The 20111-nt window shown below is 43.7% G+C and overlaps 1 protein-coding gene across 16 annotated transcripts in view; it reads left to right on the top strand.

The window, feature by feature from the left end:
• Positions 1–20111, top strand: part of CEP164 (centrosomal protein 164) — a 90765-nt gene continuing 70654 nt past the window's right edge. For 5 of the 16 annotated variants that reach the window (XM_074335419.2, XM_088791439.1, XM_088791442.1 and 2 more), the window contains exons 1-3: positions 10859–10988; positions 11123–11304; positions 13110–13221. In XM_074335419.2, coding sequence (XP_074191520.2) covers positions 10918–10988; positions 11123–11304; positions 13110–13221 — 365 coding nt within the window. In that variant the 5' untranslated portion in view covers positions 10859–10917. Of the gene's footprint in view, positions 148–725; positions 745–1700; positions 1796–6764; positions 6868–10852; positions 10989–11122; positions 11305–13109; positions 13222–20111 lie in introns of those variants that run through there. The other 11 variants (XM_088791443.1, XM_074335429.2, XM_074335421.2 and 8 more) reach the window with 7 other exon arrangements.

Below are 20111 nucleotides of genomic sequence, written 5' to 3'. Positions count from 1 at the left end.
TGCTAGGTTGGTACCCTCTCCGGAAGTGGTTGTTGGCCTCTGCAGGGCAACACCCCGGCGTCCCTAGAAGCGGGGAGCTGGGGTGGTGCTGAGGAAGCTTCGCTGAGACGAGAGCCTTCGCCCAGAGTCTCCCGGGGTTGGGGACAGGTGAGGACGTCCTCGAGGGAGGGGTTGGGCGGCAGGGAAAGGAGGGAAGCGGGAGAGTCGAGGCACTCTTGGGTGCCTACGAGCGGGGTATGCACGAGCGTGGGAGGGAACTGAGAGAAGTGGAAGAGGAGCGGCCGGACTAGTGTGCATCTATTCAAAAATCTGAGTAGTAGAAAGGGCCCTGGGCCCGGTGCTGGCGAGGGAGTGAGCGCGGGCACTGGGCAACGTCCTCTTGCTCGTCCGCTCGTTTAATTGCCCTATTCTTAGTGGGTAAGGCCTGGCCTTCGAACCTTGCTTGAATACCTCTCGTGTAGGGAAGCTTTCCCCAGGTCTGAATTTGGGGTTAGCCAGACCCTTTGCCGTCTCTTGGGCAGCAGGGAAAATTAGGAAGTTTTTGGTTTTATTTTTAACTCTTCTCGCATTGATTAAAATCAGCCTTCACCTGGTTTCGCTGTCCTCACTTGGCTTCCAAGATCCCTCTCTCCTGGTTGTTTTAACAAAGCCCTCCTCAGCCGCGTCTGGAGGCCCCGCCCTTCTACTCCTCAAGGCCAGCTCTGCGTGATTTCACCCCGAGGTTCAGTTGCCAACTATTTAAAGGTGACTCCCCAAACTGCAGTCCAGCTAGACTTTTCCCGAGCTCAGACCTGCTTACTGATCATCCCCAACTGCACGCTTCTCCGACCTTCCTGGCCTCCCCAGATCTGTAGTTCCTGTCTTAGTGAAGGACTTCACCATTCACTTAGTCAAGTCTGCACCTGGAACTCATTCATCCAATATGTACTGCAAACATTTGTTGGGTATTTCCTATATTCTCAGCAGTATACTAGGTGGGGCTATCGGGCAAGGCGTAGAAATGAACAGGTAACAATGAACAGGATACTGGCTAAAGTGCTCTGATTTCCTCCTCCCTCTCTCTCACTTGCTGTAGACATCAGGTCCTGTTCTGCACCTAATACCTATAGAATGTAGTTCTTCCTTTCCATGCTCACAGCCACTAGTTTAGTTCATAATTTCTTGCCTGTGCTTTTAGGATAATTTCCTAAGTGATCCCTCTGCCTCTGTTCTTGCCCTCTGATTAGTTCTAACACAGCTCAGCTGTCATACTTATGTGAAATCCCTTGATGGCTGCTCACCACGTACAGGCTGCAGCCCTTTGTAATAAGCTCCTTGCCTTCCACTGTAGATCTCTCTTTTGCTACCCCTCCCATTGTCCCTCACACTCTGGTCATGTCAGAGTGGTTAGAGCTCAGGCTTTGGAGTCACGTAGATGTGGGTGTGTGCAGGTTCTGCTGTATCATTTACTAACAAACCGTGGGCAAAAATGTTTTTTAACTTTGCCGACCCTCAGTTTCCTTATTTGAAAATTGGGGATAATACTCTCTACCTAGGTGAGAGGATGGGGTGAGATGATGTGTCTAAAGCATTAGTACAATTCTTGGAACATAGGAAGTGTTCAGTGAATATAAGCTTTTGTTGTCAGAATCAATTCTCTGCACCCACCATAGTCTTTCCTCCCTCTTTGCCTTTGTGTATGCTGTTTCTTCTGCCTCAAGTTCCCTTCCTCCCTTATCCGGGTGAACTACTGCGTATCCTTCAAGAATCGTCTCAGTGGTCCTCTACTCTGTGATGCTTTCCCTGATCTTCCAAAGTAAGATTAGTTGCTTTTACTTCTGTGTCTTGTTGTATTTTCTGTTACTTCCCTTAATGTGCTCAACATATAATCACGTGTTTATGTGTTTGGCCTTCTGACTAGGCTGAGCTGGAGTTCAAGCCCGTGTGTCATCACCTTTGTAGCCTTAACAGTTAGCACAGTGCTTGACCCATGGTAGGTGTGCAATAACTGCTTACTGAATGTCTGAATGTCTTAACTTATATTCCCTGGTACTGGATTTGTCCTCTGAACAATGTAGAATAAGCCCTTTACAAATGTGAATAGTAATAACAGCAACTGATATTTATTGAGATTTTACTTTGTTTTAAGTATTTTACATGTATTGAATCATAACTCTCACAACCCTTTGCGATGGATATTATTTCCCTCATTTTGCAGATGAGGACTCTGAGGCAGCTTGCCCAGCAGGGAGGTGGTGGAGTGGGGATGAAAGCCAAGAATGCTCTAAAACCTGTGCTCATTACTACTACATAATCAACTCTAATGTCTTCCACCTTCTCCCTAAACCCTTCTCTAATAAATCTCCCTCCCTTCTCCATGACCTTTTATAATTGTTCAAGCAGGGAGGAAGAAATAAATATGCAGGGGACTCTAATTATGAATATGTGTGTAAATGCTCTATTAGTGTTCAGATGTATCGAACATTCTGGCTATGCTGACAAACCAGTGTTTTCAGGAAGGTAACGGCAATATTGAGGGGTTGGGGAACAGTGGCATATATTGAATGGAAGGGAATACTTAGCTTGGAGTAGAGAAGCATTGGGTTCTCTCTGTAGCTCCAGAGGGCAGAACAGGCAAATGGGAGGAAATTTCTTAGAAATTGATTTTTGGCTTACTGTGGGAAAGACCTTTCCATAGTTAAGAATTGTCTAAGTGCGGCAATAACATCAGTAATACTGCTACATTAGTCTAACATGTGTTGTGTACCAGGGACTGTGGTAGGTACTTTATGAGAAGGATCTTATTTCATCCTCAGAGAACCTTTTGATGGAGACTATCACGATTGTTTCCATTATACACACGAGGAATAGAGAGGTGAAGGACCTTGCCTAATTTGCCTAAGGTCATACAACTGGTAAGCGAGAGAGCTGGGATTTGAATCCAGGTGTTTTGAGCCCCAAAGCTGGTACTTTGGCCACTACACTGTCTGTTATTTAAAGCATAGAGAGGAAACATTTGGCATGCGAGGGGCTTTAGATCAAAGCTCTTCTGGGCTTTTCTGGCTCTTGAGATTCTTTGGTGTATGTTAGTGGTTTATAGCAGAGACAGAGCTCCTCTAGTTTACATACCTTATGTTGGGCTTGGTCAGAAAATGCAGAGCAGGGAGGAGTCATGGCCCTCATACGTTTGTGGTTTAACAGGAGAGTTGGAACACATTCTCATGAAAAAAGAAATATTAAGAGTCATATGCCTATGAACACATGAAAACTGCTTTCACTGCTGAGGAGGTTATGCGTGGATGGGAGAGGCTAAGGTGAGCCAGGGAGGGCTTCCAGGAGGAGGTGTTTCTGGGATTGGCAGGAGGTGGATAAATGCAATTGGATGATCCCTTCCCTACAATTGTTATGGCTCATAGAGGGTTTCAGGCTTGGTGACAAGTAGATCTCTTCTGGTTTCATCTGATCTGTTGGTAAGTGCTAGGTACATGGAATATAATTTTGAAGCCATGTCTAGGGTGCTATAATTGACCAGTGATGTCCCTCAAGGTTTCAGGCTTGGCGGTAAATGTTAGGACATGTGCTATGTATTTGCCACAGCAGATCTCAGGGCTGCTTCCTTAGATATCTTCTCGTCTGTTATCACTGTACCCAAAGTTATCATTATCTCTCACTTAGACTAGCTCACGGTTTCCTACCGAATCTCGTTGGTTTTCTTCCTTCTAATCTGGCCTCCATTGCAGTCCGTATTCCCGGTGGCTGCCAGAGAGATCTTATTAAAATGTCTATCTAGAAAAACCCTTTTCCTGGCTTTCAGCTCTCTTATTTTAAAGACGGCGCTCTGGGCATGACCTGCCTTCCGCCCACCTCCCCAGCATCATCTTCAGCCGTGCTTCCTCTTGCTTTAGACACATCATCTCACCTCGTCCTCTCCGCTAGGTAGAGATTATTGTCCCAGCTTCTTCCTGTTGAAGTGCCTTTGCGCGCTACTGCGTCTGTTAGAACATCTCTTCCTCTTTGTCGGGTGGATACCTACTCATCCTTCAGCATAGGCTTCATCTCAGTCAAGCTCATTTCTTCCAGAGCTCTTAACCTCATGTATAATTACACATTTATCTGTGACTGGTTGTCCCCCTCCCTCACTAGACTGTAGCCCCAGGGGATTAGCAGCAGAATCTGTTTTTAATCACCAGTGCATCTCTAGTGCCCCCCAAATAAATAAACCTAGCTCAATACATAGTGCTCAAATGAGGAGGTGAGCTCTAGTAGCCATTAAGCAAATATGGTTTCTCTTCCCACACCTTCCTGAGTCCTACAATCCTGCCTTTTGGCACTGTCCTATCCCACATCTTTTCTGAAGGCAGGCAAGGCGAGGAAAGAAGGTAGAATATAGCCCACCCATATTTTAGGTGTTTTTTTTTTTCTGGCAGAAGGTTTGTTTGACATTTGAGTGATCCATGAGTTCAGATTTTCCAGGTTCTTCCTAACCTTTAAATAGTTAAACATAGGTAATTTTGTATATACCTAACGAGGACAGATACTGCCTGCCCCCTGCTTTTGGAGATAGGCTATTCTGGAGATAGGCAGCGTGTCTCAAATGCAGAATTTCTCAGACTCTCTGAGATAGTAGATACAAGGCCTTGTATAGCTCTCTGCCTGTTGGATTGAACAATGTCCAGCCTGATGTTCAGGCCGATACTGAGTCCTCCCTTCCCAGGGATCCCTGCCCCTTCTCTTTACATCTCCTCCCCAACTAAGAGGACTGAAGATGCCAGGGACTCCTTACGCCATGAGGCAGTGGGCCACATCTACTGCCCTAGGTCCTGGCTCTTCTCTGCTTTTTTGGAGTTGGTACCCTTACTAATCTCTGACTGTGTGTGCAGAGCTTGAGCAGTATGTCCACAGGGGGTTATGGGTTCTTAGGGTAGGGAGCAGATTCCCATTTGGGCTTATGTACTGCAGAGAGGACTGCCTTTTACTTTAGCCTTTCTTACTGAGGCACTGCTCCACGTTACTGCTTGGAGGTGTCATGATGGAAATGAGAGGCAGCAAAGCGTGGCTCCCTTGGGTCCATTGGACTGACAAAGGGAACCATGTCTTGTGAGTCCTAAGGCAGGACACCTCCCTTCCCTTCTCCCTGCTGTCAGGCTGCAGAGAGGACCATGGTAGTGGTCTCTCATAGATCCTTTGCCGTTTATCAGGGTCCCTCTCTAGGAATCTTGGAACAGATTCAGAGTCATCAGATCTGGCCACTTCCTGAGCAGTCATTGCAGGCCATGTCCCGACCTCCTTTTGATGACAAGTTCTTTCTGCTCACTTGCCCTACTTTCGGAGGGCTGTGTCATGCTCACCGTTCCAGGTGGAATAGTGACAGCTTCTGAAGAGGTGGCTACAGGAGAGGTCAGGACCTGCTCCTCCGGACCCTGTTGTCACACGGGGGTGGCTGATGCCTCCTTAGTTGGGGGTCGTACTCTGAGCAGAGCAGTCTATGGCAGCCACTTTACAGGGTGACTTGTCTCTGTATCATCGGGCTTCAGCACGGGGGCTGCCAAAGGGGAGGGTTGGCGTTACCTGGGGGTCCTGGGGTAGTTGCAGGAGTAGGGATTGGAAGGGAGGAGCAATTCTAGAACTGCACCAGCTTGTCAGTTGAAGAATTTGGTACTGCCCATCCCTGGGGCTAGAAACCTTGAATGCAAGGTGGACTCCTTTCTACCCCCATGTCCCAGTCTTGTTAAACCTAACATCACAACGTCCCTCATGTCTGTCCCTTCTTTTCCATTTCCACTGCTTCTGCCCTACTTTAAACCCTCATCATCTTTCACCTGGATGGCAGCCTCCTCAGCGGTTTTCCTGACACCAGTCTCTTTTCTTCAATCCAGCCATGCCACTCCTGTCAGAGTTTTCATCTTAAAAGAAAGGTCACTCTGTGTCATTTTCTTTCACTAAAGCCCTCAGTGATCCCCCTTTGCTACAGGGCAGAGTCGAGGCTCCTTAGCATGGTATTGTACAAGGCTGCAAGGCTCTGCAAGACCAGACCCTGACCTGGCTTTCCACCGCAGTCCCTGCCATGCATGCTGGTATCCAGGACATTGTCTGCACGTGATGTCCCCTCTGCCTAGAATAGCTGTCTCCACTCTCGGAACTCTTACCAGCCTTCAGTATCCAGCTCCTTGACAAAGCCTTTCTTCATCCTTTCAGTGGGAATATGTTATTTCTCTCAGTACTCTCAGAGCAGGATGCTTTTCCCTTCTGCTCTGTACTACTGTTGAGGTTGTGTATGTGCTACCTCCACTAAAGGGTAAACTCCCTGGGGGTGCTGTTAAATGTAAACAGGGACATGCAGATAGGGACATGTATGAAGACAGTGTGACCACACTGGGGTATGTTGGTATATGGGCAGCGGGGGCAGGGAGCCGCTAGTTGTTTCGGTCACTAGGGTTTTCTAAGTAGGGGTCCTACACTGTTAATTCTTCCTCCCATTTGAGGGGGAGAGGAAGTCTAAACTCTGAGAGAGCTGGGTTTTCAGATCTTTTGTGGTCTACTGAATGTTCAGTAGGCCTTTGGGAGATGTGTCTCAGGGAACTTTCCAGGGCACAGAGCCTGTAAGGCCTGAGTTCTGAGTGGTTGCACTTACCCGCCACTTTCCCTGGCATCTGGAATATCCCTGGCTAAGCTGGCTTGCAGGTCTGTTCTGACCCAGGGGCTCCATGACCCAGCTCCGACTTTTCCTTTTCTAAGCTGGGTCACTGATTTTCTTTCTGGGTGGGTGGGGGGTCTCTGGGATCTAGGCGTTCGAGCCCAGACCAGTCATGGCCGGGAGACCCATCCGTATAGGAGACCAACTAGTTCTGGAGGAAGATTATGATGAGAATTACATCCCCAGTGAGCAAGGTAAGAGGCCTGGGGTATATTGTACTAGTTCTTTGAGGGCAGGAATTATCTCTGATTTATTTGTGTTCTTCCAATGCAAAGTATGGTACATGCATAGAGCTGCTTGTTATAGTTGGGTTAGATCAGGGTTGGTAAACTATTGCCCATGGGCCTAACCTGGCCTGTTGCTTGTTTTTGTAAATAAAGTTTTATCAGACAACAGCCATGCTTATTCATGTGTTGTCTATGGCAACTTTCATGCTACAAGGGCAGTGTTAAGTAGTTGTCACAGAAACTATATGACCCACAAAACCTAAAATATTAAACCTAAAATATTTACTGTTTGGCCATTTACAGAAGTGTGCTGACCGCATGATTAATTTTAAATGAAAGTATAGTAGGGGGTATTAGGAAATACAGTGTGTATTGAGGCCAGGGGAAACCCAGTTTCTTAAGAACAAACTAAAGCCGTTTTTTAAAAAACAACGTTATTAATAGCAATAATAACAAAATTTATTCAGTGCTACTATGTGCCATTGTCTGCAGTAAGAACTCTATATGTAACTGTATTTCGTTTTCAACCTTTATAGCAAGTCATGAGTTAGGTACTATTATTATCCCCATTTTACATATGAGGAAACCAAGGCACAGAAAGGTTAACTTCCCTCCAGCCACACAGGTCTGCTAAGGTTCATCCCCAGATGTTCTTACTCTAGGGCATGCACTTTGAAGCACTATGCTATTTTGTAGGGTGAAGGTTCTTTTGAAATTCTCATGAGTTACAGAGCTGGACACACAAATTTTGCTTATAATTCCGAGGGTTTGTGGGCCTGTTAGGGAGCGGGGAAGAACTCTTGCACCCTCAGGTTTCCATGGATCCAACATTAAACCCCAGATTTTGCTTACAGCATAGGATTTTGTTTGTTTACCATGCAGAAATTTTTCATTTTCTTTTTTTTTTTTGATTGGCTAAGAAAACTTTATTATACTCCATGTGTTCAGGAAACTCATACATGCACACACACATACACAAACACACACAGGCACGCATGCACGTACACGCAGCTAATACTGCTCAAGGCACTGGCCACTGGGCACAGAGTGGCCTCAGAGTTGAGAATCTGCCCAGAATTCTGCTCTGGTCCCTCCTCACTCGCTCTTCAGGCCCATGCATGCAGGCAGGGGCCCACGTAGGTTTCCTGGAGGCAGCACCGTCACAGCACCAGGCAGGGCCCTTGCTCCGTCCCGGCCCTGCACCAGGTCCTCTCCGCGCCTGCTCTGCAAGGTCCCTCTCGGGTTATTAAGGCACGAGGACTACACAGCAGGTCCGTGATCTCCTCTGAAGTGTCACTGGGTAAACTGGAGCCTGGGGGTTCTTCTGGGGATGCCGTGGAGGGCCCCACTGCTCTGGGCATGACTGGGGGGGTGCTCTGGACCAGACTTTTGCTGCGGCGGCTGAGTGTGGTGTCCTCTGGTCAGCAGACTCTTCGTGCTGGCGTGACTGTCTGCATCACCACCGCTGGCCACTGGGATGGATGGGTTGCTGAGGGCTCGCCAGCCACCCCTGAGCATTTCTCTGTCTCAGTGATCATGCGGCCCCAGGTCTTGCTGTGCTCACCGTATGTGGCCCGCTTCTGCTGCTGTTGCAGCACCCATTCCCGGCAAGTCCGATACTCCCGGGCAAACTCCCGCAGCCTATGGCAGACCTGCATGTTGTGCACTTCATGGGCTGCCTGTGCTGTGTACCCCAGGTACAGCAGGAAGGCATGGAACCTGTTGCAGCCACGGCGATGCACGATCCACAGCGTGGCAACGCGGTGGGCACACTGCGCCAGGAAGTGGGTGAGGCGGGCTCGCAGGGCTGGGGCCAGCTCATGCTTGGCCAAGCTCCGCAGACTCTCCTCAGCTGCCCAGCTTCTCAGTCAGCTGCTCAAAGCCCACCTTGGCATTACGGGTCAGGGAGGGGATTTCTGAGTACAGGTTGGAGGAAACAGGCCGAGTCTGGAGCACCAAGGAGCGAGATGGTGCAGCAGTGACTGCCGGCGCTCTGTGTCCGCCACCTCTCCCACCTTCTCCAGGTAGCTCAGCTCAAAGCTACTGCTCTGGGAGCCATTGAGGAAGTTTCCCACAGCCAGCCAGGTGGCCAAGATGCAGCAGAAGATGGCATTTTGCACCAGCTCTTCCAAGCCCACTTTCAGGTCAAAACAGTGGTGCTGTGGTTTCCCGCTCTGTGCTGTCAGAATCCAGCTTGAAGGCTCAGAGTTGTAGGCAGGTGACCAGGTTCCTGATGGAGACAAGAGTCATCAGGAAATTCTCAGCTGGGCGAAATTGTATATTTTCATTTTAAATTTATCAGTCCATTTTCACATAGCCTCTGAATTTTGTATCATAGTTAGTAAAGCCTGCCCTACTCCAAGGATGAACACTTCTCTCATGTTTTCCTCTAGGTTTGTCCCCAACCATTCATGGAATAGCTCACCTTTCCCCCACTGAATGGGGGGCTGCCTGTGTACATTTGGGTGTACTTTCTCTTCCGTAGGATTGTCTATTCATAATGCCAGTGCCATACTCTTAATTCCTGAGGCTCAATAATACTAGTATTTAGTAGGACTGAAGTGCCCCATTGCTGTTTTCTTCAAAGTTTTCTTGGTTATCTTGTTCGTTTTATCTCCCCAGGAACTTCAGAATCACGCTGTCCAGTTCTAGGGAGGGCTCTGTATGTGGGGGCTGTTAGTGTCTTGGAAAAAATTGTGTTAAATTTATGAATGAGCCTAGAGGGGAGTGACAGCTTTATGAAGTTAAGTCTTCCTAGGCAAGAACGTTGTATTCCTTTCTGTTTGTGTCTGTTTTTTGTTTCTTAAGAGTGACTTAAAGTTTTTTTCATATAGGCTTTGTACATTTCTTGCTCAGTTTCTTAAATATTTTATCTTTTTGATTGCTGTTATAAATGGGTTCTAATTTTTTTTAAGGATCTTTATAAAAACTGTCTTCTGCTCAGTCCAAGTTTAGACACCCTAAGCTCAAACCACCATTTTCTCTTCTGGACGCTTACTGGCTTCCTACTTAGCCTCCCTGCTTATACTCCTGCCCGTCTCCAGTCTGCTCCACTTAGCACAAGAACGCTCTTCTTACAGTGTAAAGCAGATCACATCAGGGCTTTGATGATTAAAATCTTCTCTTATACTCAGCATAATACCCTTAGTGGGATGTGCAGGGCTCTGCATGACCTCGCCCTGACACCTGGCCTGGCTCATCCAGTGCCACTCTCTCCCTTGCTCACTCTGCCAGTCACTTGGCCTTTCTGACAGTCCCCAGATGGGCCAACCTACTGCTTGCCACAGGCCCTTTGCACCTGCTCTTCTGCTTGAATGCTCTTTCCTCATTGCTGTGCATGGCTGGCTCGTTTCCTCCTACAGGTTTTAGTTGTGTCACCATTCTGAGAAGTTTTCCTTGACTCTTTCTAAAGGAGTGCCTCCTCCACCTTGACGTTCTCTATTTCATACCTCATTTACTTCCTTGATTATGTTTATTAGAAGCTTCAATTCTTTGTATATTTTTCTGTTTACTTCTTCACTGGCTGTTTCTTTTGCTAGAATGTAAGCTTATAAGGACAGAGACCATTTCTCTCTCATTCATGGCACATAATGACTGGTAAATAGGAGGCATTCCAAAAATATTTGTGAAATCAATTAATAAATTCGTCCCTGGCTAGCCAAATTCCAGCTGGTCCTTTGAAAAAGTGGTTTTCCTTTCCTAGTCCACAGGTATGTCAATGTCAACCTCCAAACTCTCCACTGAGGTGACCCATGTTGTTGGTGCTTCTCTGGCCCGGGTTGTTATCAGCTTAAGCATCCATGCCCCTTGGGAATTTATTTTGTTACTCCTCGGGGCTCTGCACCTATCTTTTTTCTTCTAGGTGAGATAGGTCTTAACTCAGTTTACATATCTTTCTTTTCCTCCATATCTCTGGCAAAAGAGCACTTCTGAATGCTTGATTCCAAAAGAGTACAACAAAAGTATTAGAGTCCCATAATAATATATAGCAAAATTGAAAAAGAAACAACTCTCTTCATGGAAGAGAGGGTTCAGCGAGTGGGAAAGATACTGCCTGAGTATCATCTCACTTTCTCAGCTCTGACAGAGTAAGTCACTGTGTTCTCTCTGCTCCTATGGCACAATGCACCGCTCCCTGATAGCACCTATCACCTGCTTTGTACTCGTCTTTGGTAATTGTTCAGTGCATGCTTGTTGATTGAATGACACCCTTTGCACTAAGATTTTGCAGATCTTGGGAGAGCTTGTGTCCTGGTAAGGCTGCCCTCGTTCACAATGGCCCTAGCTGTGGCTGCTGGGATTCTTCCAGAGGCCCCTGCCACACTGAAGTCTTGGTCCGATTTATTTTGGCCTTTATCTTCAGATTTCATTCTTGGAGTACAGCAGTGGCATGCCTTGATTCAGGTATACCATTTATAACTGTAATTTAAGAAAATTATTATTTTTTAAAAGATTTTATTGGGGAAGGGGAACAGGACTTTATTGGGGAACAGTGTGTACTTCCAGGCCTTTTTTTCCAAGTCAAGTTGTCCTTTCAATCTTAGTTGTGGAGGGTGCTGTTCAGCTTCAAGTTGTCCTTTCAGTCTTAGTTGCAAAGGTTGTAGAGGGCGCAGCTCAGTTCCAGGTCCAGTTGCTGTTGCTAGTTGCAGGGGGCACAGCGCACCATCCCTTGCGGGAGTCGAAACCGGCAACCCTGTGGTTCAGAGGACGCGCTCCAACCAACTGAGCCATCCGGGAGGCAGCTCAGCTCAAGGTGCCGTGTTCAATCTTAGTTGCAGGGGGCAGAGCCCACCATCCCTTGTGGGACTCGAGTAGTTGAACTGGCAACCTTGTGGTTGACAGCCCACTGGCCCATGTGGGAATCGAACCGGCAGCCTTCGGAGTTAGGAGCACGGAGCTCCAACTGCCTGAGCCACCGGGCTGGCCCCTAAGAAAATTATTATATAGAAGTAATCCCTGCTCACTGAAGAAAATTTGGAAAGTAAGGCAGAATAGAACAGTTGTTTGGGAAGAAACCCTGTTTTTCCTTTACCCTCACACTCAGTGATTCTGAAACCAGATGTATGGATTTTCTTCCCACATCGACCAATTCTGCGACACCAGCTGGATGTCCTACACTTCAATTCAGTTCTGACATTATCTACATGGAGTTAGCCTTAGATCCCACAAGCTAAGGGCTCAGTTCTACAAGACTGCCCACACGTCAGAGGCCAGTCTCAAGTCCCAGGCTGTCCCTGGTGCTTCTGACTAACCAGCTGTACACCATAGTTCCCACGGTGCCATCCTCAGTTTCGATAATTTGCTAGAACAAGTGATAGAACTCAGGAAAACACTTATATTTACCAGCTTATTATATAATAAAGGACATGATAAAGAATATAGGTGAGGCTGACCCAATGGCTCAGGTGGTTGGAGCGCTGTGCTCCTAACGATGAAGTGACTGGTTCGATTCCCACATGGGCCAGTGGGCTGCGCCCTCTACAGCCAAGATTGTGAACAGCGCCTCCACCTGGAGCTGGGCTGCCGTGAGGCTGCCGTGCTTCCGACTGCCTCTGCCAGGTGGAGCGCAAGGCTCATAATACCAGCGTGGGCCAGGGAACTGCGTCTTCCACAACTAGATTGAGAAACAACACTTGAATCGGAGTGGAGGGGAGGAGAAAAAAAGTAAAGGTGAACATTCAGATGAAGAGATCCATGGGATAAGGTCTGAGAGGGAGGGTCCCAAGTGCAGGCACTTCTGTCCCCGTGGAGTTCGAGTACAGGGATGTGGATGTGTTCACCAACCTGCAAGCTCTGCACACGCCATAGTTTAGGGATTTTTCTGGAGGCATCATCATGTAGACCTGATCAACTAACTCATTTTCTAGCCCCTCTTCCCTGTCTGGAGAATGGAGGCGGGGGTGAGCCTGAAAGTTCCAAGCTTCTAATCATGGCCTGGTCTTTCTGGTGACCAACCGTCATCCAGCAGCCCTGTAGGAATCCACGAAGAGTCACCTCATTGGAAGAAAAATGTTCCTACTACTTAGGAAATCACAAGGGTTTTAGAAGCTCTTTCAGGAACTGGGGTCAAAGACCAAATATTAACAGCAACTGGTGGCAGAGACCAACACATGTATTTTTTATTATTTCACAGGTTGATTGTGATTCTTTTTCCTTTCATCTACTTCTCCACCCCTCTTACTTTTCTACCCTCCTGGCTATCTTTGCAGAAATTCTTCAGTTTGCCAGAGAGATTGGTATTGATCCCATCAAGGAACCGGAACTGCTGTGGCTTGCGCGGGAGGGCATTGTGGCCTCACTGCCTGAGGAGTGGAAACCATGGTAAGTTAGCACGGGGGTGGCCCACTGACGGGGCCTGTCAGGTGGAGGGAGCCTGACACTGGAGATCAGCTTTAATCAGCCAGCTTCCGAAGCCCGCCCTGCATGGAGTTGGGAACAGCAATGGGCCATTCCTGTGCTGGGCTGCCTGATGCTTTGGCCTGAGCATGGGCCGACTTGGTGGTCCCTACGAGGGGTTCAGCACTTCTACTCAGGGGCCCAGTTGCTGCTGGCACCAGCATCTGATTTGGACACACTCAGGAGGTGTTGTCACTCCTTGCAGATTGATGTTGAGAATGATAATATTGAGGCCTCCTCAGCATGTCCAAAATGGATGCTGGTGCTAAAGAGGTTTATGTGAGGCTGCGCAGACTGGCAAGGGTTTCATCTTCTTCGGCGGCCCATACCTGACTTTGGGTAATCTTTTCAGGAATAGGTTCATAGTGGTGGATTCGTTCATATTTTCAGTTTCAGTTTGAGCTCTGGATTGGGAGGAGCACAGACTTACTCAGGTTATCTCAGGGAAACAGGTGAGGCAATAGACTGGCTGAGGTGGGGAAGCTAAAAGTCGCGGCAGCTGCTGTGTCTCTGTCCTTTTGAGGATATATTCTCTTCCTCTCTTGGTGATGCTGTTTTCTCTGTTTGGCACGTCTGCTCTGTTTCCCTCCTCATCGCATGCACAGAGCTCTGTCTTCAAGCTGTTTCCCTAAAGTGAGTGCCATTAGTTTATTTCCTGCTATAGCATGGGCTTTCCCTATGCTTGTCCCAAACTAGTCCCAGACGTCTTTGAGGTGTGTGTGTGTGTGGGTCCTCTCTTATGTTGGTATTGTGCAATTTGTGTGCAAGGTGTAATTATCCTGTTTTTACCCATCCATTTAATGTGTTGGCCATACTTCAAAATGCCTGCACGTGTAGCCTTACTCATCTCCACTGAAGAATTGTAATCCTTTTAGCTTCTCCTCACATGGCAGGCTCCCTGTTGTCTCGATCTTTTTAGCTGCGTTTCTTTGAACCTTCTCCAGTTTCATGACATCTTTCTTGTAGTGAATCCATCAGCACTGTACACAGTATTACAGGTGTTGAGGACTCATGGTTGTGTTGGTAGGATAATGGTTTCTGTTTTGTGTCCAATATCCACCCTGGGAGCCACCTTTGCCATATCTAATAATCTCTATCTTCTTTTTCTCTCTGTTTTTAACTTCGTATATATCTGTGTTGTTTTTGCTTTTTTGGATACATTTTTAAATTAAAAGCCACATGAGGAATGTAATCAGTATAGTAACACCTTAATATACACATACTCAATAAATAAATGGCTACAGCGATGTTAAAAAAAAAAAAAAAGGTGAATAGAAGGAAGGAAACTCATTTGTTATCACCAGCTGTGTGCCAGGCTTCGTGCCAGCTGCCTTTACGTACCTGCTGGCTGTGGCTGACACTCTCCCATCCTGTAAGGAGAGTGTGAAGTATATCTCACTTTTTAAAATATCAAGTCATTAAAACTTATGTATACATGTCATCTTTTACCCTTACTCCCAATCCCAAGAGTGAGTAACTAGTAAATTGCTTCTAGACTTTTAAAACACACAGACATACGCACACCCCACACTTTTTGTTTTTTAAATGTAAGTGCTATACTGTATATATTGCTCTTGTATGTCAGTGTGTAAAGGTCTACCTCATTTTTTTATCAGCTGCATATTTTTCATAGGTAGATGTACCATAATTTTTTAAAAAAATCCCAATTTAGTTAACCAGTTATATTGAAGGGTATTTAGATATTTTCCCAAATTGACCATTATGTGTGGATCTAGTTCTGGATTCGCTGCTCTCTTCCATTTATGTTTATCTGCCTTTGTACCAGGGTCAAACTGTTGTGATTACTGTAGCTTTATTATAAATCTTAAAATCATTTAGGGTAAATCCTGCAACTTTATTCTCCATTTTCAAAGTTGTATTACAGGTCCATTGCATTCCCATATGAATTTTAGAATCAGTTTGCCATTTTCTAAAAAAACATCCTGTTAGGATTTTGATTGGGATAACTTTGAATCTGTAAATCAGTTTGGGGAGAATTGACATCTAAAGCAATATTGAGTCTTCCAACCCATGAACAAGGTCTATCTCTTTAATCAGTTTGTCTATAATATCTCTAAGGAATGTTTTGTAGTGTTTAGTATACATCTTGCCCATGTTTTGTCAGATTTATTCCTAAGTAGTTCATATTTTTCACGATTCTGCAAATGGTATATTTAAAATTTTTAATTTCTAATTGTTTGTTACTTTTATGCAGAAATAAAATTGGTTTTTGTATATTGATTTTATATCTTGCAACCTTGCTAAACTCACTTATGTCAGTTCTAGTAGCTTTTTTGTAGATTCCCTAGGATTTCCTACACAGATGATCATGTCTTCTGGGATTAAAGACATTTTTACTTCTTCCTTTCTAATGTGGATACGTTTTTATTTCTACTTCTTGTCTTTCTGCACTGACTAAGACCTCTACTATAATTGAATTGATGTTGTGACAATGGACATTTTTGCCTTATTTTTTAGGGAAAGCATTCAGCCTTTCACCATTAAGTACAATATTAGCTGTACATTTTTGTAAAAGTCCTTTGTCAGGATGAGGAAGTTACCTTCTATTTGTAGTTTGTTTAGAGTTTAAATTAGAAATGGATGTTGGATTTTATTAATTTTTTTTTTCTGCATCTATTGACAGGCTCATAGGATTTTTCTGTTTTGGCCTGTTAACAATTATATTGATTGATTTTCAAATGTTAATCTGACTTAAATTTGTAGGATAAGTTCTCCCTTGTCATAATTATATATTATTTTATTTTCTAAAATTTTGTTAAGTATCTTTGTTACAAAATAATAGTTTGAAGGGAATGAGATAGAGTTTGGGTATTTTTTTATTACTGATTTCCAATTTTATTTATTCATTATGTTTATTCTTTATTACAAATTGAGACTTGTGACTCAATAAGTGATCCTATTTATGTAAATATTCAACGTGTGCTTGAAAAGAATGTCGTCTCTCCTTTTTGGATACAGGGTTCTATAAATGTCCTTTATATAAAGCATGCTAAATGTGTTTATATCTTTTTGTGTCTTCAGTCATTTTTGTCTGGTCTCACTCTTGAATGATAGTTTAGTTGAGTATAGAATTGTTTGTTGAATATGAACAGCTTTTTTACATTATTATGTATCCATTATCTTCTGACTTCTGGTTTAGCAAATAAGACATGTTTTCTTGGTCTCATTTGTTGTTCCTTTTAAGCAATCAGGTTTTTCCCCTCTGGTTGTTTTTATTATTTTGTTTTTAAATTTGGTGTTCTGTAATTTCACTACAGTGTATCTAAGTATGGATTTATTTTTAAATACCATATTCAGGATTTGGAGTGCTTTCTTACTCTGAGGACTCATGTCTCTCTTCAATTTTGGAAAATTCTCAAGTATTATCCCTTTACTTTTTGGAACTCTTACTAGAAATATATTGGACCTTCTTTTTATATCCGCTACGTCTCTTAACTTCTGTTTCATATTTTTAAAATCATTTTATCTTGCATGCTGCATTCTGGATAATTTCTTTGGTATGTTTTCCAATTTACCATTTATTTCTTTTCCTGTGTCAAATTTGCTGTTTAACCCATCTGTTTCTTAAAGAATTTAATGACTTCCATTCCTGCAAGTTTTGTTACGTTTTTTTCAATATGTCTGGGGTTTTCTTCTTTCTTTCTTTCTTTTTTTTTTCAGAGTTGTATTCTTTTATTATGGATTCTAGTTCTTTTATCCCTACAATAATTGTGAATATAGTTATTTTTAGTCTTTTTTAAAGAAAAGATTTTTTATTGAAATGTAGCTAATAAACAATATTATATTACTTTCAGATGTACATCATAATTATTCAGCAGTACCTACCTGTCACTATAGATTGTTATTACCACATTATTGATACTAGTCCCTATACTAAAAAAGTGATCACCATGATAAATCCAGCAACCATCTGACACCATACCACAATATTATTGACTGTATTTCCTATGCTGTATATTATATCCCCAAGACGTATTTGTTTTATACCTGGAACTTTGACTCTCTTATTCCCCTTTATCTTTTCCCCCTTTTTAAATTTTTCCATTACAGTTGATGGTCAGTATTATTTTATGTTTAGGTGTACAGCATAGGAGTTAGACATTTATATAATTTATGAAGTGATCTCTTTGACTAGTACCCACCTGGCACTATACATAGTTATTACCATATTATTGACTATATTCCCTATGCTTTACTTTACATCGTCATAACTATTTTGTATTTTCTTCACCTTTTTCACCCTGCCCCCAAGCCCCCTCCCATCTATCACACCGATAGATCTAGTAGCCATCTGACACCATGCATAGTGATTATAGTATTATTGACTATATTCCTTATGCTATACCCTACATCCCCATGGCTACTGTGTAACAATCAATTTGTGCTTCTTAATCCCTTCCCCCTTTTCACCCACCTTCAACCCCCCTCTCATCTGGCAACTGTCAAAATGTTCTCTGTATCTATGAGTTTGTTACTGTTTCATTTGTTTGTTTATTTTGTTCTTTAAATTCCACTTACAAGTGAAATCCTATGACATTTGTCTTTCACTGTCTGACTTATGACAGAACAATAACCTCTATGTTGTTGCAGGTGGCAAGATTTTGTTCCTTTTTAAGGCTGAGTAATATTCCATTGTATATATGTACCACCTCTTCTTTATCAATTCATCCATTCAGGGACACCCAGGTTGCCTTCATATCTTGGCAGTTGTAAATAATGCTGCAGTGAACATATGGATGAGCATGTCCCCTTGAAGTAGCTTTTGAGGTTTCTTTGGATAAATATCCAGAAGTGCTATTACTAGGTCCTTCTTTGTCTCTTGTTATAATCTTTAGTCTATTTTGTCTGGTATAAATATTGCTACTGCAGCTTTTTGTTTGTTTCCTTTTTCGTGAAATATCTTTTTCCATTGCTTTACTTTCGGTCTTTGTGTGTCTTTGGATCTGAAGTGAATCTCTTGTAGGTGGCATATGTAAGAGTCTTTTTTTCTTATCCATTCAGCAACCATCCCCCCGCCCCCATCTTTTTTTTTATTAGTTTCAGGTACACAAGACAAAGTAATACTTAGACGTTTATCATTTATATCCCTCACACTGTGTGAGCCCCCTCCCCCCATCCACTATCCCTCTGACATCGCACACAGCCATTACATTTCCACTGTCTTTATTCCTAATGCTGTACTCCGCTTCTTGTAACCATATACATACATATATACACGCACGCACACACACACACACACACATATATGTATGTATATATATAAAATTGTAGTTGACATTCATTATTGTTCAGCTTCACTTTCAGGTGTACCGTGCAGTGATCAGGCATCTACATCATCCCTGAGGTGGTCTCCCTAATGAGACAAGTGTCCATCGGATACCCTACAAAATCTTTACAACATTATTGATTACATTCCCCAAATTAATTTTCAAACCCCCATGACCATCTTCTGGTTACCGACTATTTTTCAAAACCTCTCACCTTCCCCTTATCCCCACCCCCCCGGCCCTCTAGCAACCCTCTGTTTTTCCTCCATGTTTCCAAAACCGTTTCTGATTAGTTCATTCACTTATTCTTTTCTTTAGATTCCGCATATAAGTGAGATCATATGGTATTTGTCTTTCTCTGTCTGACTTATTTCACTTAACATAATGTTCTCTAGGTCCATCCATGCTGTTGCAAATGGTAAGTTTTCTTTCTTCTTTATGGCGGCGTAATACTCCATTGTATAAATGTACCACAGTTTCTTAATCCAGTCATCTACTGACGGGCATTTCGGTTGTTTCCATGTCTTGGCTATTGTGTATAGTGCTGCAATAAACATACGAGTGCATAAAGATTTTTGAATTGGAGTTTTAGATTTCTCCGGATAGATACCTAGGAGTGGGATTGATGGATCATAAGGTAGTTCCATTTTCAGATTTTTGAGATACCTCCATACTGTTTTCCATAGTGGTTGCACCAATCTGCAATCCCACCAACAGTGCACAAGCGTTCCCGTTCCCTTTTCTCCACATCCTTGCCAGCACTTGTGGTTTGTTGATTTATTGATGGCAGCCATTTTGACTGGGGTGAGGTGGTATCTCATTGTGGTTTTTATTTGCATTTCTCTGATGGTTAGTGAGGTTGAGCATTTCTTCATATGTCTGTTTGCCATCTGTATGTCCTTTTTGGAAAAATGTCTCTTCATGTCCTCTGCCCATTTTTTAATTGAGTTGTTTGATTTTTTGGAGTTGAGTTGAGTGAGTTTTTATAAATTTGTGATATTAACCCCTTATCAGATATAGCATTGGCAAATATCTTTTCCCATTCAGTAGGGTCCCTTTTTGTTTTATTGATGGTTTCCTTTGCTGTGAAAAACTTTTTAGTTTGATGTACTCCCACATGTTTATTTTTTCTCTTACTTCCCTCACGCGAGGGGATATATCAGTAAAAATCTTACTCCGGGTAATGTCTGTGAAGTTTCTTCCTATATTTTCTTCTAGGAATTTCATGGTTTCAGATCTTACATTTAAGTCTTTAAGCCATTTTGAATTTATTTTTGTATATGGTATAAGGAGGTGATCCAGCTTCATCTTTTTGCATGTGTCTGTCCAGGTCTCCTAGCACCATTTATTGAATAGACTGTATTTACCCCACCATACATTCTTGCTTCCATTATCATAGATTAAATGGCCATATAGGCATGGATTTATTTCTGGACTCTCTGTTCTGTTTCATTGATCTATGTGTCTGTTTTTATGCCAGTACCATGCTGTCTTGATTACTGTAGCCTTGTAGTATTAATTTGATGT

The sequence above is a fragment of the Rhinolophus sinicus genome, chromosome 14 (genome assembly GCF_057876585.1).
Source record: "Rhinolophus sinicus isolate RSI-liver-muscle chromosome 14, RSI-T2T, whole genome shotgun sequence".
Classification (NCBI taxonomy): Eukaryota; Metazoa; Chordata; class Mammalia; order Chiroptera; family Rhinolophidae; genus Rhinolophus; species Rhinolophus sinicus.
The sequence above is the reverse complement of the archived record's forward strand: the minus strand, read 5'-3'. Positions and strand labels throughout refer to the sequence as shown.